The sequence below is a fragment of the Parus major genome, chromosome 6, assembly GCF_001522545.3.
Source record: "Parus major isolate Abel chromosome 6, Parus_major1.1, whole genome shotgun sequence".
NCBI classification, from domain to species: domain Eukaryota; kingdom Metazoa; phylum Chordata; class Aves; order Passeriformes; family Paridae; genus Parus; species Parus major.
The window spans coordinates 26115829-26141413 of NC_031775.1; the positions used below are offsets into that span (position 1 = coordinate 26115829).

A 25585-nucleotide genomic window follows, 5' to 3' on the forward strand; every position below is an offset into this window, starting at 1 on the left:
CACCCTGTACACATGATTTTTAAAAAAAAATAATTTTTGGAGAGTGAAATTTCACAGCAGAATCTGAGAAAGTTTCCAACTCTTCATTAGCCACTGAGAAAGATGGACAGCCAAATGCAAGATTTAAAAATCCAGATGAAGTGAGCTATGCTTTATTTCCCTGTGCTATAGCTACTTATACAAAGAGTAATTCCCAGGTAACTAAATGTAACATACATCACTGGCAAGATCTCTTGAAGCTTTGGCAGCAAGTAAAGGCAGAGAATCAAGTTTTATTTCAAAGCCCCGGCCCTTACTCTTCTCCCAGCCTTCTTTGTACTTAATCTGAGGAAGGAAAGACAGCAACATGTCACTAACACATAAACACACAGGATTTTCAAACAAACATGGAAATGACTCAGAGAAAAACAGAAGCATAAATATGCTCAGTCCACAAACTGGGACCTTCTTAAGTCATAGTTCATTGTCTTTTTCAGCTAATTAATTGTCTAGCATTGAGTCAAAATTTTATTCTTGGAGTTCACAGGCATGTAATGTCCCAGAACATCCATCTATAATTCTCAATTTCAGACAGATATGCAGGAGGGAGGATTTTTCAAAATTGCCTCTGGTTATGTCTACCTATGCAAATAGTATAGATCTATAGGAGCTGATCTATAGGCAGAACAGTTAGTGCTAAGAAGCAGACAACACACCACTCATTTCAGGATTTTTCTTTCCCATCCCCAAATTATATCAGTCAAGTCCCATGCACTGAATTTGAAGCTGAGCTCCTGGAGAGCGTTCAAAAGGAATCCAGCTGGTGTGCTCTGAGACCAGCCCACAGAAGCAGAGGTGAGTGAAGCAGCCCCTATGATCAGGAGATTGCCTTCAAAAGCACACCCATGAACTCACTATCTCACAAACACTGATGGAACACATGAGAAACACATATTTAACTCCTGAAAGTTAGTGGAATTTAAAGTAATAGTTTTTTTAAGCTGTTTTTCAATATTCCACTTGAAATTCCATTAAAGCAAGATCAGCTATGCCTTCATCCATACCTTGCATGCACCTAATGAAGGTTTTCAGGAAACCCCAGTTTCTGGATTTGGCTTTTTACATGTTTATATTTTACCAGTATCTAACAAAGAGCATGCATCCTGACATCTACAGTCACAAAGAATGTTCCTCCACAACACTCTGCCAATGCAACTTAAATAAAACTTAGGGGAAAAACACAAGACACAAAAAACTTGCAGTAATGACAACTGAACACCATGAAAAATCGTGAAACTGGTTAAAAAATAAAAGTCACACCAGTAATATCTGGAGGTTTTTTCCTCATTTTGCCCTTATTTGTCTTGGGTTCTTTTTCCTCCAAAACTGTCTATGACAATGGAGGCCTGAAAAACACTCTAAAAATTACATAGAAATTCAACTTTTCCTGCAAGCACTTGGTTTTAACCCACAAGACTCTAAATTGATCACTATTTACTGCCAGGAATCCTGCTAGGAATGGAGAAATAGTGGGCTTGATCCGTGTTGGCTGAATTCATTGTTTCTTTCCAATTGACTTCACTTTGAATTACTAGAGCTGTGCAAATGTTGGTGCTTCATTAAAATGTCACCTCAGAAGCAGTTAGTTTTGTGGAGTGAATACTGATTTACTGATTTAAAGAAATTCAGATCATCTGAAAATATCTTGGAAAAAAATGTCTAGGGTTTCACTGTCCTTGAAATTGGATCTCTGTCTATTCTAGGTACCATAACTCATGTTGTTTAGTACAAAGATGAATGATAAATGCTAAATGCTTCCAGAAAGAGTGCCATCATCTTTATATTAATTTCAGTCTAAAAACAGCATCATGAATGCCAGTATTTCCTCAAGGCTTGACTTACCTCACTGTATAACTCAGCATTGGCTTTTGCTTTCACTAACAGTGGTACATCCTGAGGTAGAGTGTAATTTGTTTTTGTCTTCTCATACTGGGCTCGGTAGTTCAACTGCATGTGTTGAAAAGGTCAGCAAGAAATTCAGTTATTTTTAACTTAGTAAAAATATAACCATTAGACTAATTGACTGCTGTTAAATTTCAGGTTATTGTTGCCATAAATTATAAATACACATAAGAATTTGTGATTCAAGTATGAAGGCAATAAGGCTAACTTAAGCACTAGGAGGTAGAAACTTATTCTATAAATAAAAGAGCTACTGATTATCTTTAAACCCAAAAGATATAACTTAAACCTTCCCTTAATAAATACACAGAAAATAATTTCTTAAAAAAGCACACTGATACAAATCTTAAAAGTGGGCACAAATATTAGATCTACTGGTATGCTTGCCACATTTTTGAAAGTGATTTCATTCAATATGTATTCTTGGTTTGGCTATGAATCTGCTGAAGAACTATCAAGAATAAAACAGATAAGGCAACAAATGCTGTGAAATAAAATTATCTCATCATTCTAGTAAACAAAAGTGGCAGAACTTACATCGCTGAGCTGCTGTGCATTTATTTTGGCTTGAGCAATTTGTGGTGTGCTGGCAACAGAGCTGTACTTCAGCTTGTCTATGCTTTGCCTGTAGTTTACCTAATTTAAAATAATAATAAAAAAAAAATTAGTAGAGGAAGAAATGGTCAAACTGGAAGATGAGAGATTGAATAGATGAAGTTTTGATAGCTATTACTCTGGATAAAATATTACTTAAACCATAATAAATAGAGCTGAGGAAAAATGCCAGGATCTCTTGGATGAGATCTGAGTTAGTGCTCTGAAAGCTTCCCTGTCTGAGGTCAGTTTTTATTCCACTCTGAAAATTACTTCACTTATAATCCCTTCCTGTCAAACCCACAAATTCTTTCAAAGATGCAGCAACAGCTGCAAATCACTGCTATAAAATCCTCCAAATCATTGCTATAAAACTCATATTCTTAACCATCACTTTGTCCATTTTTATCTTTATCAGACAAAAATTATTGTAACTGTCTATGAAGAGGTTTGTCCACTGACACAAATGAACTCTCTTATACTTGGTGTTTATTGAGTTTTAATGTAATAAATTAACCACAGAATTTCCCTCTGTGGTCAGAGTTTTGTGTGGATGTTGAAAAAAGAAAAATACGTACTTATAGTGCCAAAAAAAAAGTAATTTTAATGTCATCCATGAAGAGGACTGGAGCCTACTAAATTACTAACACATTAATATGGTAGCAAAAAAAATTAAGTTATTAAATATGTTGAAGTCCCAAATTATGCATGATAAAAAAAATCATATGAAGCTTCCTTTCAAACCTGTTGCTGCAAAAGGACTCATTGCTATACTACAAAACACAATTATTATTCTCTGTAGGCTCTCATTAATATTCACTGTAGTTAATCACCACTTTGCAAACATTGCAAATCACATTGCTTAAAACTAGTTTCTTAAGAACACTTCTTTCCAGTAAAGTGGAGCATATTTCTAGAGACTTTGAGTTACTGAAACTATTTCAATGCAAACCTTCTTATCTCCCATATCCTCATATAAACTTCCTCATTTTGCCAGAATGATAAAAGCTAGGAAAAAAGGCCTGAATTATCTCACAGGTCCAAAGTGATCAAAGTACTTAAAACAGCACATTTGCTTCCTCAGAGACAGAGAGAATTTTAATTCCATGGAAAGGGATCATTTCTTTTTAACTGTGTATTTATTGCTACTTGTGATTTCTTAGTGTGTGAGGGAGTTGTATTCCAAAAAGAGTTCTGAGTAAGCATGTTGGTTATTAGGGAGCACACAAGTCCTGGGACTAATTCAAAATCCTAGATCAGGACTGGTGCAACTGAGTCTCTGTGGCCAGTGGAATTTTGTGTTTCAAACCCTGATGCTGACTATCAATTGTAAAGCCACTGGAATTGCTGAAATGTTTTTTTACATTTTGGACATGAATTTATGTTTACCTTAAACTCTTTAAGAGCATGAGTAAGCAATCAAACACTGAATTATACTGTTTTCAGCTTTTACAAAGGCAAAGCAGAAATTACTGCTCTAGAGGCAATAGTTCATTTTAGAGCTGAAGTGTGCCAAATACTTCCTCAAAAACACCAGGGTTCCCAATTCTAGCTCTTCATGCTGCCATCCTTGTCTTGGAAGAGGTGTTTAGACCCAGATAAATCTCACATAATATTAATGATCTCTCTAACGCATACTGCTGCTGGTTTATTGCAATTTCAGCGTAAAGACAGGGTGTATAAACTTTAGGAAGTCAGAAATGCCCTGCAGAGCTGCTGGTCTCCTCCTGATGATTTTACAAGCAATGGCTGGTGACTGTGCTCCTAACTGAGTCACAGGGTAGAGAAGATCAGTCAAGCTTTTAATGCCTGTGAGAGATGAAAGCATCATGAGCTGTACAGGCTGCCATCCCTCCTTTCTCTGAAGGACACACACAGCCACAGCAGTACACAAACCTCCTCACACTGCTCCAGCAGGAACTCAAGCCCAGGCACAGGGCCTCCTCCTTGGCACGGTTTTGTGACCAACCAGCTCCCCTCCAAGCAGCTTCACATTCCCTGTCCTCAGGGAATTCACAAAGGATTCACAAAGGCTGTTTTAGCCCCCTGTCCTTTCAGTACTGTCAGTGCTTTTGCTGCTGTTGAAGCTGCCCCAGGATGGTGAGACTTGTGCAGCACAGAGCTGGGCTAGGGCAGAAGTCACAGATTTCACATCACTCTACAATCTGTGCTGAACTGAAGCCAGCAGCAGGACATGGCAGCACTTCCTACCCTCTGAGATCTCTTGACACTGCACTTTTTTGCTTTAACTTTGTTAGCAATGGCTGTTTGGTCCTTCCATTAAATCATCATTTGACACATGCAATCTATCACAATCTCTCCTACAGAGAGATGATGAGCTATGCAAGTCATAGGGGAAAAGAAACAGAAACAAAAACATAAAATTATTTACATCTTTCAAAGGGACCAACTTCCTTGTTGTCTGGTATGAAGGAGTGAGAGTAGCTGGGTAATTGTAGTCAACACCATCATGTTTGTAATCAGACTTATAGGCTATCTGAAACACAAGGAGAACAAAAAAAAATCATTCTTTTTTTTTTTCAGCTGTCATTTGTTTGAATAATTATCAGTCAAGAGGAAAGGAGAAACAATAATATTAATATTAAATACAAGAAACAAAGTAAGTTCAATGTCATGAGTGACAAAGAAAATGAAATTATTTGCATAGTTTAGCCACTAATTGATTCTTTTTCAGCTTCTCAATTAATCCAATGCCAACAGTGGGAGCATTAACTTAACTTCCACCTATGACACATCTCTTTTATCTTTCTGCTTAGTTCTCAAGCTTCTTACAGATTTGTAAATAATGTACTTGAAGGAATGGTATGTAATGAAATAGCTTCTTGACTAACCCAGTAAATTAAATTGGAATCCAGAAATCTTCATTAAGGACTGTTTTTTTCAGCAAAGGTCTGACCCTGGGGGTGGTGGCAAACAACCTTCAGCATCCTACTGATGTCAAAGAAAACTGAAGGATCTCGGTATGTTGCCAGATCACTGAAATTTCGTATTTTAACTTCTTCCACAGTGGGCCATAAAACAGTCATGTAACAGCTTACACTGTGAGCCATAAAACAGTACAAAAGGGTTTCCAGAATTTCCCCTCTTCTCAACACATCTATCCATCAGATCACCAGTACAGTATGATCTAATGTCTTCTATCAACTTAATTCTGGAAAAACTGAAAGACAAGGAGGCAACAACCACACAAGTGTGATTAAAAGGAACTCACATTGCTTGCCAAGCTGCCAACTTTCATGGCATGGAGCATCTTCTTGTCCATGCCAATACCCACATAGTGACCCTTCATCTCATTCTGGTAGGTTTCCTTGTATTTTAGCTGTACAAAAACAAAAAAACAAAACACACAAAAATAAAAAAAAAAAACTCTGAGAAAATATATTCAACTTTCCTTCTAAAGTTTCAGCTTTTCAGAGTTTCCATATTTTACAGCAGAGACACAAATTATTATAGCTCTGGTCTAAGAGTGTTGCCCTAATACAGGAACTCCTTAGGCCACATCAGCCTTGGTACTTTAAAAAATATAAGCTAAAACTCTCCATGAGTTTCTTGCTCTACAAGATATCATTTACTTGCTCTTCATATCATCTGAGTGCCACAAAAAGAAGATACATCTTCATTTCATCAGAAATAAATATTAGAACAAAGTCTCAGGGAGCCAATATTTGGGCATTCAAAAATGAACAAAATTGGATTGTTCTGGTGCATCTTTGGTGCACCAACCCCAGAGCGGGGGATTTGACAAGAAAAATTGATTATTCCACCATCTCTACTGTATGGCAAAATATTTACTCCTCTGGGATTTCAGAGAATGGTAAGAGGCAATATGAAAGAAAATTGTATTTCATGAGAAACAAGAGGTAAAGTTATTAACACTAATTATTTTCACACTGTAATTATGTTCCTCTCTAGCATGAACTCTGGTGAAGTATCTTCTGCCTAACTAGTCAGGAAATGGACATGCACAATAAAATAAATAATAATCATGACAGACAAGAGCAATAACTGACTTCTCTAGATCAGCAGTCCATGGTTAGTAACCTTTCTTCCAAATGGTTCTTTTGGTAACCCTAAATAAAATGAGCCCCAGGTATACATCAGGACACACTAGGAAAAATGTTGTACAAGAACAGGCTAAAATCAGTTATTATCACATTACCAGCACACATTTATCTGAAGCATACACACAGTGACCTGTGATTCCAGCAGCTACACACAAAGAACTGAAAACTTACATCACTGGTGAATTTTGAGATCTTGCTCATATTCTTGAATTGTGGGGTGTCACAGTAATTCATGCTGTAGCCTTTGTTGTTTCCAAGATCCTTCTTGTACTCCACCTTAGTGACAAAAATGCACAATGGGAAGTTATGGTAAACCCCTAATCTGGTCTATTAAGTTCCTTCACACACTTTTTACTAGGCAGACCCACTGTTCAGAGGTTTTGATAATTGGTTTTCATCAGATGGCATATGATGAAAATTAATATGAAGAGAATTTTCATATACTCAGTTCTTATTTTATAGGCAAAAAACCCCTACAGTTTCATCCTCTGCAAAGGATACAGGACAGTGTCAGGAGAAAAACTATTAACAAAACAACGATACACAAAGAAGGTGTACAGAAAGACATCTAAGGTGGTGTGGGGCAAATGAACATGTACAAATGTGCCATGCACCAGATTCCAGCAACACCTCAGCAAGAGCTTTTGCACTTTTACAGTCATTCCTGTTTAAGGAACATGTACTCAGCCTGTAACAGCTGCAGTGAAAGACTGAGAGATGAGAGGAATTCAGCTTGCTTAGTCGAGGAAATCAAAGGCAGAGAAAAAGAAAAATGATGTATTTGTAAACCTCTTGAAAAGTAACCATGCAGGGAGAGGAACTTTTTAAACTAAAGGGCAAAACTAGCACAAAACACACTGGTAATGAAGTGGACAGAAATAAATGTAGGCTAGAAATTGGAATAGGAGGATTACACGATGCTGTGTCAAACCAGCAGGAGCCAGGAATCGTTGGCCCAGGAGGCCCCTTCCAGCCCTACTTCCAGGGGTTTTTCATTATTGAAGGTTTTATACTTTGACATCTCAAGAGTATAAGTTTTGAAACTGCCATGGGGAAGTTCTAGAAACTCACATTTATTAATAGTTTTATAGCTGATATGACACTATAAATAAATTAATAATTCAGAATCTACTGAGAATTCTCTTGCAATCTTCCCTTACCAAGCAGAAAAAGAATCAATTATCAGTGAGTCATAGTCTTTAACATAGTGGAAGAAAACAGAAATTTGTATAACCAGCTATATATTTTATGGTTTATGTATAACCAGGTGTAAATTTTGTCTCTGTTCTTATTTTTTGATTATTAGAATACCCTTTGAGACACTGTAAGGTACACACCCAATTCATCCTAAAGCATTATACCGTAATATCATACTAAAAGTACAATTCAGGTTTGGGGAAGGTTTTTCCCAGGATTCAATTCTCCATGTGGTCAGAATTAGAATCACTCTCCTGGGGATAATTTCCCACACTTTCATACAGATGATTGGAAGGGCCAGAATGCAGCACCTGAAGATCTGCTCTTGAGCTTTTCTCTCCAGTTGCTGTGTTACACACAGATGATTTTTGTTATGTACAATGCAGTAAGAACAACAGCTCTTTTTTAACTTGCAGTCCTTACTCATCAAACACAAATGTTTGTATGAGCTGCTCCCAAACTTGTTAAGAGATTGATTCAAGCCCTTACCTCACTGACAAGCTTGTTAACACTTTGGGCTTGTTTAAGGACCAAGTTGTCTTCAGCTGTTAGGGAGTGAAAGTGAGCTGCACCTTTCATCTTGGAAAGATCTTTCTTGTATTTTATCTGAAAAGAAGTAGGGAGAATTATAAAATAGATGTGCACCTTTTCATCCTTACTATTTAGACTGGCTCCATGAGTCAGGATAATATCTTCCCTGTGCTTTCTCTGATAAGTAAATTGAACTTGCCAAGCTGAAACACTGTGTTTACTACCTTGAATAACCCAAATATAACCCCATAGCCCTTCACAGTCCCTCTCAAAGCATTTTACTAGATAGCATTTTTTATGAATTTTTGACATGGACTGAACATCACTGGTTGGTGTTCATAGCTTGAACAGATTACTAGAAGATTCTTGGCTGGAGCTTGTGTGCTCTTCTATTAACAAAGTTAATCCTTGGTCCTTAATTTTAGTCAGAGAATTATAGATAGTCATCAAGTCCTCTGCAAATTTTTCCTTTTGTAAAAGCCAGCTTGCTTAAAAAGCTGTATTTTTTTTGTACTCTTAGTGTGTTCAAGGGAATTATAATTCCCTTGATTCTACAAAATCAAGACTGAAATAAGGGATTTCTAAATTTAATTTAGACATCAGGTTATTGACATAATTTGGACTTGGATGGGTGAAGAGAGGTAGTACCTGGATTTTTATAAATTATTTTACATTAACTGAATTGCAAAGTGTTTTGGGTTTTTTTTCATTTTACAATGTTTTTTTACATTTTTTCAAGTCTGCACACATTTCCTCAGGCTTTGAAACTATAAGGCAGGTTGGTAAATACTACAGTGTGCAAATATTACTGCCATGAACCAATCCTCCTCTTCACTCTATGTATTGTAAATTAATGAAGAAACCACTGACCATTAGCATTTTCAAAACCTATGAAACTGTGATCTTTATCTGGAAAGGTTAAATATTTCATGTTTAAACAGGGGGCCACTGAGTTTGTCATCAAACTGGGATTAGTCACAGAGGATTTGAGGTGTTTTATATTCTCTCAATGATAACCCCAGGTAACAGAAGATGACTGATCCTTTCACTCCAGTTTATTGCTCATGTCTAGTCCAGACTAATACAAGCTGAAAGACTCAACCATCTGTTAGCTCTCCAGAAGACAGACTGAGCTCATCAGCTCAGACAGCCCCATCGGGGACAGGTGTCCACACTACAAAAGTTGTCACTCACAGGAACCCTTCGGAGCAGCCACAGGGTACTGACTTACAGACTGACCCATTTTTTGTCACTGCCAGAAATGGTCTCCCCAAACAGGGATGAGGCCCTCTAATGGATGGGCTGGATGCAGGAATCACACACCACCACCTCTTTGCCAATTCTTTAGTTTACCACCCAAAACCAGAAATCACACCCCAGAAATAAAAAAAAAGCTCACTTCTGTGAAGTGACAGTGTCATACTTTATGCTTCACTTCCTCCATATGACTTGCTTTGTGCTAGAGGCGTGATACATCAAAATATCAAAACCAGTACAGTTCATTCATCCTCCATTTATTCACTACTGGGAATACCACAGTAGTCCACAGGATGATTAAGGCAGTTGAAGGTTTCATTAATAATACAGGTGCAGATTTGCCAGGAGGGTTAACCTAACAGTAGGGATCCCCATTAGTTGCTACATCCATCTCCTCCCTCATGCAAGTTGAAGCTGTGCCCCCTTCTATTAATGGATATTATTAATCCCCTGAGCCATCCAGTTCCCAGCAATGCAGAGAAATGTCACTTTTGTTTACTTCTCAAGTGCAGTTTTAGCATTCTCCTCCCAGGCACTGCTCTGACAAACTGCTGGTTTTAATTGTTTATGAATTGTATTGATTCAGGTTTCATACTTACATCACTTGCCAATTCATTTGCTTTCTTGGCATTTTGATAAGCTGGAGTGATCATAGCAGGAAAGCTTCCTTTCCCTCTGCGTTCCTCAAACTCATCCATATATCCCTGAAAAAAATTCAGAGTGTTTACTCATCACACATGAGCAGGTAGGGCCATGGGTTATTTTACAAAGCCTGACAATCCTTGTTCATAGGGGGTTTCATGGATTCAATAATTTTATTTTTTTTTTAAATGAAAAAATGACTGAAATTTAAGAATAAATTGGCCTGTTATATTACCTATGCCTCTGAAGCTACCTGCATTCCAAGAGAAATTTAGGTAGCTGTTAGCTGTGGTCAAGATGACACTCAAGTGTACAATGACATATACCCTTCTGATCTCACCTCATCTCTTACAGAGATGATATCTGCTTCCTCTGTTTTTGTCAATACATGTTCCCTGGAATATTATAAAAATAGCTAATGGTTTGGTTAGCCAGGAGACTTGCTTAAAGTTAACAAGTTAAACGTTAACTTTGTGGTGTTACAGAAGCTCTTTGATCTTTCCATGGTCATTTTTCACATCATAACTGACCAAAAATAATAGTTCTCCAGTGCAGTGATGTATTTTGAAGAGGGATTAATAAATGTAGCAGAGACACCTAGATATCAAAATACCAAACTCCTTAGTGAACAAAATCACAAAATTCCATTTGTCTGATTAAAAAACAAAAATGAATTGTTGTGGAAGTAACACACTTAAATCCATCTACAGATAAGGTCATGTGTAAATATTTGACAATTTGAAAGCCATTTAGATTGTTTAACAGCAAAATATTGGAGATTTTTTTTTAATTGTAATGGACAATAATCCTCCTAAAGCCTTCTATGACAAAATCTCAGGGGGACATGGAGTACAAACAAGAACACAAACAAGTGAGATAAAGTGTAATGTGTCTTCTCTGCAATATTTTATAAATCTTTTGTAGTAAAGAGGCAGTTTGAGTGAAAATAGAATGTGCCATGAATAGAATGCATGTCAAGAATGCCATGGAGAGTACAGATAGGTCTACAAATATCTGGGATATCTCTTTTGTGTGTTCTCAATGCAAAACCATCCACTGTAGGCCATTTTGTGCACCATCAATGTCATGTTTTAAAATAGGTCACGCCACAAGTCTGTGAACAATGTGATGCCATAGTTACAATGGCATTAAATTGTTCTATAAATAGGCATAAAAAAGAAAAAATATAGTTGATTAATCAGCTTAGTTATTTTCTTAAAATGCCACTAAAGGGTTTGAATTCTGCAGACTAGCTTGTTTTTTGCTTCCCCCTTAAATACATTTTAATGTAATTTCTAATATTTTGCATATATTCAAAGTTTCAGAAAACTATTTTAGCCACTCTTAAGGTTTCTGAACATGAACAAAACAGATGTTCACCACAGGAATTTTACAGTAAGATTCCTTAAATTTTCTCATGTTATAAATATGCATGTACATATATATGTCTATATCTATATATATCTGTCTGATGCACACTCAATTCATTGTTGATGATCTCAACTGTTAGAAATCTAATCCCTTTACCCATGTTAAGTCACAATTTACTCAGAAAAATCCATTAATTTCAGTGACTCTGTGTTATTTGACTACTAATATCAGTATCCAATCTATAAAGATTAAAACTAAAATTGAATTTGAAGACCATGACTGAAGTTTCAAAGGTACTTTCAAAGAAAGAAAACTTAAATTAATTCTAAAACAGAAACGTTCTAACGCTTGGAAATGTAATTAGTGCTTTTTCAAATTCATTTTATTTGTTTATTCCTATTAAAACTTGTAGTAGTTCAAAAGACAGAACTAATTGAAGGCTTCATTGCTACAATTCTAAACTCATATTCTTCAAGGATGGTTTGCTTTCCACAGAATACTAAATGTAGATTTGGACAGAAGAAGTGAAGAAAAGTAAAATACCAAAGGTTTTAGGAAAATACAGCCCCTGTTCCTTCATTTCTCCAAAGGATATGGAGCTACTGAGGAGCAAGACAAAAACCCCTGAGAGCAACCATATAGTTTTCTTTATGCAGCAACACTATTCAATTCCTTTCAAATTCCATTTAGCTGCATTCAGTTGTATTTATCTGTGCTATCTCCCTAACCTAAATGGAATATAACTTTGGGTGCATTTTGGGTGACCACAAAACAAATCATATTCCCTAAAAAATGAAACATAAGCAAAATGAATGCCACTGACCAAACAGAACTAAAGCCTATTTGGTTCCACAAATACAGAACTACAGCTTGTCAGGCTTATAATACCCCTTTTGTAGAAGAGGTGAAATCCAAGAGATTGTGTATCTAAGAGATTCAGTACTGCTAACACATATTTAGAGCTGCAAAGCTCCTAAGATTTGTGAAAATACCCACAGTAAAAAGACACCTAGCTATCTGCCAACTTTCTACCACTTCACAGCTCTTTCATATTTCTCCTGACTGAATTTCCTTGTTCATGGAATGGGAATATTTCCTTGAGTAAGCACATTTCAGTGTGACACATAACAACACCACAATAGAAATGCAGAGTGCATACATGCACAGATAAAATTTGCCAAGGTCAGTCTTTAGGAATGGCCACACCATAAGGATCAAGCAGTGACAGTGAAGCCACCCTGTAGTCACATCTTTAGGTGCCAGTGACAGATACATGACACTTTAGGAGCACAGTGCTGTTTGCACACCATCCTTTCCCTTGAGACCTTGTTTTTTCACACAGGAAAACAAAGTGAAAATAGGTGTCACCAGTTTCTAAAGCCTTGAGCAATCAGCTGCAGTAATGATCAACATCAGCATGGCTATCTCTTGGATGTTGCCTACCTGTCCATATTGATCTACATTTTCTCTTGCAAAAGCAACATCTGTTCCAGCTGTATGGCTGGCTTTTCCCTTGATCTCTTTTTCATATCTTTGATGATACTTTACCTAACAGGAAAAAAGGAAACGAATAATCCGGGTGAGTTTAGTCTGGTACACAGATGCTGCACAATAAATAACAACCAATGACATGCACATGTTGTCAATAAAGGATTGTCAAAATTCCCACTGCCACCAACCTGCACAAGTCAAATATGCCTGCTTGACAATATAAAAACAGAACTAGTGGTGTATTTTTAATAATGCACTAGGAATGTGGGACTCACCATTTCAACCCAGACCCTTGGTTCAGTGTGTTCAGCACCACCTGCTTGACAGTGGCTAATACCCAGTGCTCCAGCAGTTTAAAAGAGTAGGACTGATTGTAATTCAAATTCACAGTTACCACAGAGCACACTTTTACCACAGGGTCATCTGAACCCCATCAATAAATGGGTTTGTTTCTGAAAGATGCTTTATCTTCAGTGATAAAGGGAATTTTAGGCAATCAACCTTCAAGTTCAGACCAAGATTTGCACTACATTTACTTAAGTCAAAACAATGCCTGTAACCTGATGCTGCCCTTTAATCACCATGTGTGTTTGCTGACAAAAGTGAAGGGTTTTCCATAGATCAAAGGCAAACAAAGGCATGTAATTGTTTTAGAGTCAGTTGCTTTTACCTTCAAAATTACAGATCTCTTATTTTCCTCATTGACTCTTAACAATGTTTTAATTCAGTTCCTTTGAGTTATATGTTCTTCCATATGTTATCTTCTCCAACAAAAAGAGCTTTTCTTTCAGTTTCCAATAACAAAGCACAATTAACTGTACACTTTGAAAGAATACTGATGTCCTTTTATGGTGTTTATTAAAGAGTACAGGGGTGTTGTGATTTTGTTATGTTTGGAAAGGAAAAGAAAGCCAGTAAAGATCAGTATGCCATGTTCATGGAATTACTGCCAGTATGTTTTCATTCAAAATTTGTGTGATAGTTTAATATTTTCTTCCCCAAAAGAGACTTTGCTTTAGACACTTACATCACTGGCTAATTCATTTGCTCTCTTGGCTATTTGATAAGCTGGAGTGATCATAGCAGGAAAGCTGCCTTTTCCCTTCCGTTCTTCAAAGTCTTCTGTGTATTTCAACTGTAAAAATTCAAGACAGTTCAGGAGCAATTAGAGCAAATGTATCTTGATTGCACACAAAATCAATCTTTAAAGTTGCAAAGTCAGGCGTTCGATGGCTGTCATCTGCCAAAAGGAAGATGAACCACAGAGTCTGAATCTTTGCAATTTGGTCTTTAACTACACAATCACACATCTTCTGCATGGCCCCTTTGTCTTGTTCAGGGTGTAGGATGAAAAGGGTTGTTTAAAGAAAGTACTTAAGGTGTCTACAAAGATGCCTGCTCTATTTACATTAGTCAGGCAGCTTCTTTCCTTACTTTGCATGGCAGTCACTTGCTGGGTATGGAACAGCTTTGTTCCTCAGCTTCTGTTCTGATAGCTTAAAATGGCCTCAAATTGAATGTGATCTTTGTAACTGAGAGAATTAAATGCTCAATGGTAAAAGGAATCTACCTTTAAAATATTATTTTTTTTGTTTTTCTTTGTGTTCATATCTTCAAATAATTTATAAATACCTTAGAAACCACTTGAAGAGCCAAAAACAGATCAGTCTGCTCTGTTTTCCTTACATCACTTGCAAGATGTGCTCCAGCCTTTGCATGAAGTATATCTGGAGTGTCTACAACAGAGGTGAACTTTGAAACTCTCTCTTCATGTCCACGCTTATATTCCACCTGAAGAGGAAAACATATATATCCATATTACAAATAATAAGCAGCAAAAGTTTATTTCTTATCAGAAGGCTTCAAGGGAAAAAGAGCAACAGCAGTCATGACACTCTCCACTCTCCACAGTCAAGCTACCATATATTCAAGACCCAATTTTCTTAAAGTGAATACCAGAAACAGACAGAAATGGACCCAGATATTCAAATTTTCAATTGATTTATGGGAGCCATGCATTTGATTAAAATACCATGAGAATAGTCATTAATGTCCCAAGATCACGCTGCAGTGACAATGTAGATAGTATCTGCAGAAAGCAATGCAATACTTTAAAATAATTTTTATGGGATTTATTTTTACTTATCTTTTTCATGTAAATTTTTCTTTTAATAAATAATCAATTTTCTGTGCATAAATTTAAAGTAGCTTGCATATGAATTAATTTCAATATTACAGCTATTTGATTTCAAATACTAAAGTGAAAAATGTCAAATGTAAATAATTAGATTAATAAAGCCATAATGTGAAAGCAAAGGTAATGAATTAACATTTCAGAGCAAGTCACAATCTTTTTCAGGTTGTGATAAATTATGGCAAAAGTTGCCACATTTTCCAGGAAATATCTACATTGTAATTTATTCTATATAATTGTCTTCCCAGGCCAAGTAGTTTATTAACCCTGTTTTGTGCATCATGTTAACATTTTCTCACTTTGTAACAGTATAACAAATATCCACCATAGAATCTAACATCTCAAGTGAATGGCCTGAACCCAGGATTCTACAAATCCAGAGGTGTAAAATATAATTAAAACCCCATGTAACTTACATTACTGCTTAGTTGGGTGGCTCTCTTAGCAACCTGATAACCTGGAGTGATCATAGCAGGGAAGCTGCCTTTGCCTCTTTGTGGCTCATAATCTTCTGTATACTGAAACTAGAAGATGGATTTGTTCATTAGAGAATAATCCACTGTAGTTTAATGTGATTCCTAAAGGTACCTATCACTTTATTTTAAAATAAACAAATTAAAGAACTTACACTTTATAAGTTTGCTAGTTACAACTATTTCCTACATACAACAGAATACATTTCTCATTCATCTCAATTATCCACTGTTAATTGCCTATATTGATTAGGTCATTAACCCATTGCATGGCTACAGTCATAGTTCAGAGGTGATTTTCATCAGTCATGGAAATTCAGCCAATGAAATGTCTGGTAGGTGGAAAATATGACATATTTTCCATCATGAGTTCTGCTCTACTGAGAGAAAGAGCACTTCCTGCTGGATCAGATCACCTCAGTTTTGTTAGCAGTTGAAGTGATTCTGAGCTACATAAATACATAAATGCATGATGGCAATAGAACTCTTAAGTGACTTTAATCACTTACATGGCTAAGTATTGTTGTTGACAGAAATAAACATGTCAGTCTCTGCTTTGGCAAAATCTTAACAAAGATAAGAGTGTAGGCAGACCCTCCAGATATTCTTCCTGCAAAGGCTGGAGGTGACATTTTACCAAGGACTGACCTTGATGCATTTGTAAGTCTTCAGAATATGATAGACCATGAAAATAAAGCCAAATATCAGTCCACTTACATCACTCAGAGCCTTCTGTGCCTGTGTTATCTTGACCATCTCAGGATCTGGGATTGTTCCTGGGTACCACGACTTTCCTTCCTCATAGGCAGCATAGTAAGCATTCTACAAAACAAGAACTAAATAACTACCTATCTTCACCCTGGCTTTAACACTCAAACAGCTGATCTGACAGGAAAAAAAAAAAAAGAAAAAAGAAAAAGAAAAAAAGAAATATACAGTGCTGTGGAAGTGAAATTGTACAGCACAAGGCCTACATTCCACATCCCTTCAGAGTGCCAAGGCAGAACTTGTATAGCAAGAACTGACATCAAGACGACAGGATCTAGGATCCTGGAGTGAAACTCAAACAACACCCCCTGGGGATCAGATCACCTGCTGTGAAGCTCCAGTGCCAGTAGAGAGAAGACACATAGAGTATGGCTGTACATGCAGCAGCCCCAACAGCTGACTCTAGACACACTCTTCCTCCCTCACCTTCTGATTCTTCTCTCTTAAGCTATAATTGAGCTATTTCACCTTGGAAAGTTTAGCCAAATGAGAAGCAAAGGGGGTTTTTTAATCTTTGAATTGTGGTGGTTAAACCCCTAATAATCAGGACAGCCAGGGCCAGTCCTTGCTGTCCTGCAGGCTGCTGGCTTGGGAGGAATATTTCATACCTGGGTAGCCAGCTGTTGGGCTTTATAGACACTTTCAATTTCTCTGGACCTTGCATCCCACTGAAAGACTGATTTGAATTGTTCACTCTCTTCTCGATATTTTATCTAAAAGAAAAAAAAGATAAAAAAATACTCGTTTTAGTAGTTTGCTAGTACTTACTAACACACGCCCCCTTTGGAGAAGAATGAGAGGGGGGACAAAAAAAGGTGATGATTGCATTTAGCCCTAAGGCCAAAACTCTGCTTTCTAGTCCACACCCAGCTCTACCTAAGATTTCTGCCAGAACAGGAGCTGCACATCTATAAAGGAAATATGTAAAGCACATTACACCTGAAACCTGGAATGACATTCTGAAAGAATAATTTGATCTTTAGATAATACTTTGGGGGAGATAATCTATGAGAATTGAAATCCCTAAGAAATTTTAAGCAGGATGTGTCAATGCATTAGATGAAAAAACTATTACCAATGAGCAATATTCTACTCTCCTATTTCCCTGCACAGTGTCATATCCTAACTGTGCATATGTAAATGACTACTATATTTAGTCCTGGATCATTATGTTCCTACTGCCACTTTTATCATGATAGCATGTAGAAATCCAACTGAAATCACAGCTCTGTTATAAAACTCACTCTTCAGATGTAAAAACTCAGAGTAGGAAGTTTAAACTACTGGACAGAAATGTCACTGAGCACGTGTACCATTATTCCCATTTATAAATTAAGCACAGAGGTGCAGAGAGATGATTGATTTGCCTGCTAACACAGAAATTCTGTATAGAGAGACCTAATTTTTATCTCTGCATTCCAGTTGATGTCTCAACATAAGACTTATGTGAGAACATCATGTTGGGATTGAAGAAACATTCTATTTTCTGCATCAGAAATAAACTTAAATATAAAAACAGCAGACCTTCATAGTAGCAAGTGAAACTTTCCCAAGTTATTATTATTTTATATGTTTACTAGTGAAAGATTTTCCTGCTCTGAAAACTTTTACAGAAGTACTTCCTTTAAGCAGGTACTGCAGAATCAGCTTCTTTACTACCCCTAGCAATTTTCTCTCTGGAACAGAACCTCATTATGTGATTGAAAAGGGCAAAAGGTGTTTAAGGTGTATAAAACAAGGGAAAGTGATCTTTGAGCTATAATTTCTCTGGTTTGTGTACTCACATGCACTGGAAGTATCAGTCTCATATCACTGCCTAAACCAGAAATAGAACCTGCAGTGATACCAAACTCATTCCTGAGCAGATCCGTCACACACAGTTTAAAGTAAGTGAGACAGTCATTGCTGAAATTGTTACAGCCCATGATACTGCAAAAACTGAGGCATAAGAATGCTGTACAAAATGATAAATGATAGTGTCTGACAAAGGATATTCATGTGCATCAAGTTTTTTGCAGCTAATACATCAGAATGAATTTAGCATGCCATAATCTAAGAAATATAACTGCCTTTGTTAATTTTAGTGATGGCTAATCACATCAGAACACACTGCTTTGCCTGTGAAATAATTCACAATGAGTAATGTTATTTTAGAGTGGAGAAAGACGCGACGTTCAAAAACACAGCATTAGGCAGAGCAGTGAGATAGGCGTGGATTATTGGTCGTTCCTTGTATTTTTTCTTTCCCCAGAGTTTGGGAAGCGCGGGTCTGAGGGCGCTGGGTCTGGAGGGAAGCGCTGCGGGACATCCCGGGGCGGCGCTGGCCGTGACCGCGGCCCCTGAGCGCCCCTGGCGGCCGCACTCGGAACCGCAGCGCCCGCAGGGTGGCCGCGCCTCCATCCCCAAAAAACCTCCCGCAAAACCCTGCAAAGCTCCCCCGAGCCGGCGCTGTCCCACCTCGGGGGCGGCGGGAATACTCCACAAGGTAAAAAGGGAACTTCTGCCTGCGTCCCACCTAGTTATAATTTATCTGTTGTTTGGTAGCGGGTTCTGATGAGATCACAAAGCGAGTTGTTATTGCTTCCAGAGGTTGTGCAACCCTGCTTAGCCACTAAGTTAACACAGCTCTGAGCAGTTTTGGCGAACTGTGCTTCTGTATAGATTATCAGATATACAGGTGAGGAGCTCCAATCAGTTTTTCCTTCTGAGAGCAAAAGCAAATCCAGATCTAAGATTTCTTTCACATGGGTAATAATATTGAAAAAAGTTATGATTCAAACGCAGCTGAGATCTTACTGATCTAAAAGAACACAGGAAGGTAAGTCAAAACCACATATTTTTACTTACAAAACAAAAGCCATAAGTATGTTGTCAAAATGTGGAACAAACACATTTAACCCTCAAGCTTCTTACCTCACTTACCACTTCCGACAGTTTTTTTGCATTCATATTTAGCGGTGTTTCAAATACACTCGTGAATGCATTGTTTTTTGGATTGTGCCTAGAAAATGGAAAGTGTAAAAGGATATTAGGGATGTACCAGACAGCCCACCAGAAAGGTTCTCTTCAAGCACTCAAAAACACAATACCAGCCTCCGCCCCTCTATACACAACTTTTCCCCCACTCACACAGAGATCTTAGATTACACTCAAGTTATTATTGTAGGGAGTAGGTGCCTAGAGCAAAATTAATTTTAATGATCATCATATCAATGCTGTGTTTCTAATAACAAAAGAGAATAATAGAATAAAAAACAACTGTCATCTCTCCTTTTTCTGCTGAAAAATTTGACAGGAATTGATCATTATAAAATAAAAACTTCCTAGAACAAACCAACACCAAAATCTGCATTTTCACATTTTCCTTATGATTAGCTCAACCTTGTTAACTCTTAACCACTGATTTGGAAAACACTAAAATTTGTGTTTGGCTTTATTTCCTTCCTACAATAGTAAAATGGAACTTAATTTGGTATATTTTAGCACACTGGCCAAATGAAGAAGATTTATGCATGGTAAAAAGAGTTTCCCATTACTTGTGATTCACGTAAATCCAAAGATATGCATTAAGGCACCGACAATACCTAATTTCACATCACACATGGGACAGACTGAGTCCAAACAGTGATCTTCCATTATGTTAAAATGACTAGGCAAAAAAAAAAAAAAAAAAAAAAGGAAATAAACTTACGCTTGACAGTAAGGTTTTTTCTCATGGCTAACAAAGTTGTTTACTGTTAACATCATCTTGCATACTTCACAGTGAAAACAGGCTTTATGCCATGTCTGGAAATGTCACAAAACAGAAACCAAACAGACATGATTTGTATTTCATTATTATTATTCTGCTAAGTTTAAAATCTCACTATTGATTCTTCCCATCCATTTAATGAATTTGACTATTTTTTTTCTTCAAATATATAAATGTGATTAATTCATTTCAGTTCTGAACCCAGTTATGAGCAAAGAACTTTTGGAACTGAGAGATTTGCACAGTGTTAAAAGTGCCAATCTGTACATTTATTATAGTCCAAAGTGATAAAGAAAGAGAACTGACCTGATCTATACAGTTAATCTTCTCAGCAGGGTAAACCCCATAGCCACATCTAGCACACGGCTGCACATTCATCTTGAAATCCACAGAGTGAAAAATATATAGGTTTATACAAAAGGTTCAAAGAATATGAAAGTGACTTTTTGGCCTGTGCAAAGCACACTCTAGACACTCCAGTCAAGGCCTTTTGCTGTGGTCAATGGCTCCCATTAAAGCTCTGAATTGAAGTCTGTTGCTCCCTTTGCTGACCTTCTGTTTCAAAGTCAGCTGCAGGCTGGCTTTTAAAGCTGCCAGTTAGTAAGAGCGGTTATTTTGGCAACTGTGTCAGTGCAGAAGGGAGGGTAGCAATATCTTTCTCTAAATAGAAGAATGAACTCACAGAAACAAATCACATCCATGTGAATGTTAGAGCCTGATCATTTTGTATTTCAGTTTTGCTGTCCTAAGCCCAGGATGAAAAGTACATACAGCAGCAGTAATTTACCATTAGTTTCTCCTCACCCTGATAAACAAGTGACCTCACGGGGAGTATTGTGTATTTAGGAGCAGCCTCATAGCAGAAGGAGGTACCACCAGAAATACAGGCCAGAGACGGGTATGAAACTTCCTGGCCCTTGGGTGGATGTAGAAATTCACTGCCAGAAAAAGTCATTAATTTTTTTCTCTCGGTGCCAGCTCAGTTTCACCTTGTATATTACATCAGCAGAGCAGAGCACACTCTTTTCTCATATCTTCTTCTTTCATCCACCTGTCACTCCATCTCCAGGTGTAGGAGGATGCACTGTGAAAGAGGCAGAGCCTCTTATCTCAAAGAGTTCTAAACATGATGGGTACGAATCCAAACTTCTATCTCCTACAGGAAAAACTTCAGAAAAGAACCATTTACTTTTGAATTGAATGAACAAAGCAGCTATTTAACAGTGTTCACCAAGAGCAGACTGGAATAGATCAGAATATAAAAATTCCTTCACCAAAAAATGATAAGGAATGTCTGATATTAGGATTCAAGCAAGCTATTAGGGTTGTGAAGTCTGCTCTGAACAAAAGAAGCTATTAAATTCTACCAGCTACAAATGGTCAGGATTTAAGATTTACATCTCACCAAATCATAATACCTCCAGCTGCAGGGCTCCATAACCCTGGGACACAGCTAAGCAGACTTTTACTCAGATTGAGATAACTCTTAGCTGTGCCCCACTACCTGCAGCAGTCCTGGGATATTGCTGAGCACTTCCGTTTTCTATAAATTGCCAACAATTCCATCAAAATAATTTCTGTCTAAACCTTCTAGGTATGCTTAGAGAGCCTCCTATTCACCTCTCTATTGAGATATGCAGTTCTGCTTAACTTATTATTGCTACTTTTACTGAATGCTGACAATGTATTGGCACAATGTACTGTCAGCAACTGGTGTGCCAAAAATAGAGTCTCTAATCTGAAGAGCAGTGGCACAAAGTCCTGGAAACACTTAAGGCCTTTCAAAGTAACTAATATCAGTACATAAACAGATGCATTTTCATTTTTTAAAAATGTCCCCAGAACATAATTTCTTATATTAAAATAACTGCTGAATTACCTCATGTTATTCTTTTTGGGATCAAGAGAGACTTATGTCTACCAAGTTACATCACAATAATATTTATCCTGCTCACACCTGTGAACCAAAATAGTTTGGAAGGCTTCCAGTTCCCTTCTTATACAGCTTTGCATCTTGTCCCAGATTGCCATTCTGTTTATGCAAGTGACCTGTATTAGGGTCACACTGGCCGGGTGGTCCCTTCCTCATTTAGCACTTGGCACACTACCAGTTGTCTCCTCTTTGTGTTCATCTTCTCCAAGAGTCACCATACTTGTATTTTCTAGACAGTCTTTGTCTCTGTGCTGACTGAAGCCATGCTGGAGCCCTTGTCCCACACTTCAGCAAGAATAAGGGTGCATGACCTGCTCCTGTCCCTGCTTTGCTTAAGACTCTCCTGAAATGAGTTCAGAGAGGTGGTGAAAGAAGCACATCCCTGAACCACACAAAACCATAAAGGCTTGGCAATTACTGAACAAATAATTCATCCAGGAATAACCTGAGCACTGATCATCTGGAGAGGACTCCAGGATGCATCATCACCCACAGAGCATACAGATATCCCTGAAGGGAATGAGATCATGTGTTCCTTCCAAGAGGCCTCTCAGATAGGTAAAACCCTTTATTTCACAAGCAAATCCTACTTTATTTCAAGATATACAAAGCCTGATTTTCTCTTTTCACAGTGATAGATACTACCAGCTTGGCTGGAAGTCAGCAAATGCATTTTCCAAGTTCTGCTTCTCCCAAGTCACAGCATGCTCAAGAGAAGTGTGGTAAGGCACAATGTCCTCTACAGCTACTCTCTTTCCCAGCCACACTATTCCCCTCACATCCATTGAGCACCAGTTCTGCTGGTGTCTCGTAAAGATTTTCCCATTTCTGAGGACCCCAAAACTGTCCTGTTCTTCACCACCCTGGATTAAAGCCAAGCTGATAACAGAAAAAGGAGTTTATTAAAAAATAAACATTGAATGGTCTCATTACAAAGTACGCACTTCATTTTGATCATGCAAGGAATTAAATCACAAAACCAGTGCAAGTTTGTTATCTTGACAAATCTTAGCAAGACATTTTCTCTTCAGTTAAAAGCTCATTGTGGCTTTTTTCCTCCTTTAGTAAGGCCTCATAAAGGCTTTTTGATATCAAGGAAAATCTTAAAAGGCTTTACTTAACAGTAGAACCTTAATCAATGTGGTTTAAAAGTACTGTGGTTACACATAAAGTACAAGGAGACAGTACCTTGAAAGTGCAAATTAGTGGGAAGAAACATTGTTACCTCTCCAGCCTCCTTAAATTCAGTGAATTAACTGCACAGAAAACTTGAAGCACATCTGCATCATCAATCTGATTGTAAAAAAGCACATATTAGTTGTACAAAGTAACCTCTTTAGAGACATTCAAGTCAGGGTCATCTCCTCTGTCATTCCTGAATTGAAACTGCGCCCTTCCAACCACATGAAGAACAGGAAGCCAGACAGCACAAATTACGGCAAGCCTATCTTCCCTCTGTTTACAAAAAAGCCCCAAAGGTGCTGGTTCACTACACAAAGGGGGAGTTTTATCCACTGGTAAAAGCTGCCTGTAAAATTTCAAGCACTCAGCCAGCCTTATCTGTGTTCACCTTCTCTGAACCCTGTGGTTAATTAGTTACCTGGGCTCAAGGCCTTTTGCCTCATACAGTCTCTCCATGCTAATCAAATTCAGCATAGTAGCAAATCCAGCTTGGAAAAAATATTGAAAGAAAACTGGAAAAGATTTATCAACACCAAAATCTCCCAAGATTTTAATAAAAACTCCTAAGGACCAACTTCTTGTACAGTTGCTTTTTCCATTTTTGCTGTTATGGAAACCAACCAACAACTGTTTACATTTCATGATTAAAGGGTTTACACTTACACTTTTCCCTTGTTGCCAGTGTCAGAAAAACCTGTGAGTGTAGGGATTTTGCAAATGCTTCTAACAGAGTGAGAAAAAGTAAGAGAGAAATCGAAAAAACAACCAAGGGGCCAAGAAGATATCACTGTTACAGAACAGAGAAAGAACTGGTAAGGATGTGCTACAATCTAAGCTAAAAGCTTGAAGAAAATTGTGAAAAGCATGTAGAGCATAGCCCACATGAGCACCACTGTCCAAATATACCCATTTGTTGTGTATCACAACACAAATAAGACTCAAGTTTAAAACTCATAAAATATAGTGTGTGCAACAGATCATCTCTGCCGGATTACAGAGAAATCCCAACAAAAGCATGCATCAAACCAACTGAGATGCATTATTCTGCAGAATTCCATTAAGTCTTGGTGTGCCCAGTCACCCTGCCCTACCCTCATATTCCTCACAGCATATCAAAACCATCCATCCTTTCTTGCAAAATACATGGAAAGATAACCACTGTTGTTTAGAAAGGAGCTCATTGTGTATCACTTAAATCCTCCCTCCTAAAAGTATCCCCACACCTGCTCCCAAGTCTCACAAAACCCCAGTCTTGTTTTCATAGATGTTGTGCAGAACACAGGACACAGTTATTATTCCAGACAGGTACTACTCAGTTGCCTCAAGCCTTCTAGTTTTTACCATTCACCTTTCAGTTTCCCAAAGGCACTCCCCATTTTCATCCTGCAGCTGCATGCAGTGGTTAAACACTTATTTTCCCAATGTAAATATCCAGTCAAAGGTTCCATTATTAATGTTTTTAAGGAGGAGAGTGAGTCTCCAGGGCAAAGGATAGTGATGCTCTAGGTATCACACTGCTGGCTCTTCCCCTTACCCAGTAATGCATGCACCCAGCTGCGCCATATTCTACATAAGAATTTTTTCCCTTCCTGACCCTTTCCTAGATGGCAACAACTCCATGCCCTGAAGCAAGGTACTTCCTTCTATTTCTACTATATTTCTAATTTTCTCCATACTGAAAACAAGCAAGATTTTCTGAAAATGAAATCTGGCACCTTGTACTGCATTAAAATTAACATGTATTTAAGAAAGGTATTGCAACACACCGAGGAATCAAATTTTCTCTTTGTGAATGCCAGGATCCAACATGAAAAGAAAATAGAAGTTTCATCTACGGCTTGAGTCAGAAATTTCCCACAACCAATTCTAATAGTAAACTCTTGAAAATTAGCAAGCATTGTCAGACCACTTTTTTGATAGCAATACAGTGATGTTTTGAAAAAAGCCATTTCTAGGTCTGCTAATTTGACTGTGGTGACCAGATGGCAATGGATAAAGATTTTCAGCAAGATGTAAAAGCAAACAGTTTCTGTATTTCCTGGATAACACCCATACACATCATCAGAAAAGCACATTTGGATATTCTGAATTTCAGGTGCCACTGCCAGTCAGTGATTGCTGGTGATTACAGAGCTCTCCTCTCCCTCTCCCTCTCCCTCTCCCTCTCCCTCTCCC

General features: G+C 37.7%; 1 protein-coding gene across 1 annotated transcript in view; it reads right to left on the reverse strand.

Annotated features, from left to right (window-relative positions):
• NRAP (nebulin related anchoring protein) overlaps positions 1–22666 on the reverse strand; it is a 49745-nt gene extending 27079 nt beyond the window's left edge. The window contains exons 1-17 of the mRNA XM_015633737.2: positions 20602–22666; positions 20236–20330; positions 19458–19545; positions 17153–17257; positions 16494–16598; positions 15720–15827; positions 14796–14900; positions 14137–14244; positions 13062–13166; positions 10205–10309; positions 8307–8423; positions 6792–6896; positions 5768–5875; positions 4928–5032; positions 2479–2577; positions 1882–1986; positions 217–324 (exon numbers count right to left, since the gene is read on the reverse strand). Coding sequence (XP_015489223.1) covers positions 217–324; positions 1882–1986; positions 2479–2577; positions 4928–5032; positions 5768–5875; positions 6792–6896; positions 8307–8423; positions 10205–10309; positions 13062–13166; positions 14137–14244; positions 14796–14900; positions 15720–15827; positions 16494–16598; positions 17153–17257; positions 19458–19545; positions 20236–20330; positions 20602–20673 — 1743 coding nt within the window. The 5' untranslated portion in view covers positions 20674–22666. The remainder of the gene's footprint in view (positions 1–216; positions 325–1881; positions 1987–2478; positions 2578–4927; positions 5033–5767; positions 5876–6791; positions 6897–8306; positions 8424–10204; positions 10310–13061; positions 13167–14136; positions 14245–14795; positions 14901–15719; positions 15828–16493; positions 16599–17152; positions 17258–19457; positions 19546–20235; positions 20331–20601) is intronic.
• Positions 22667–25585: the final 2919 nt, after the last annotated feature.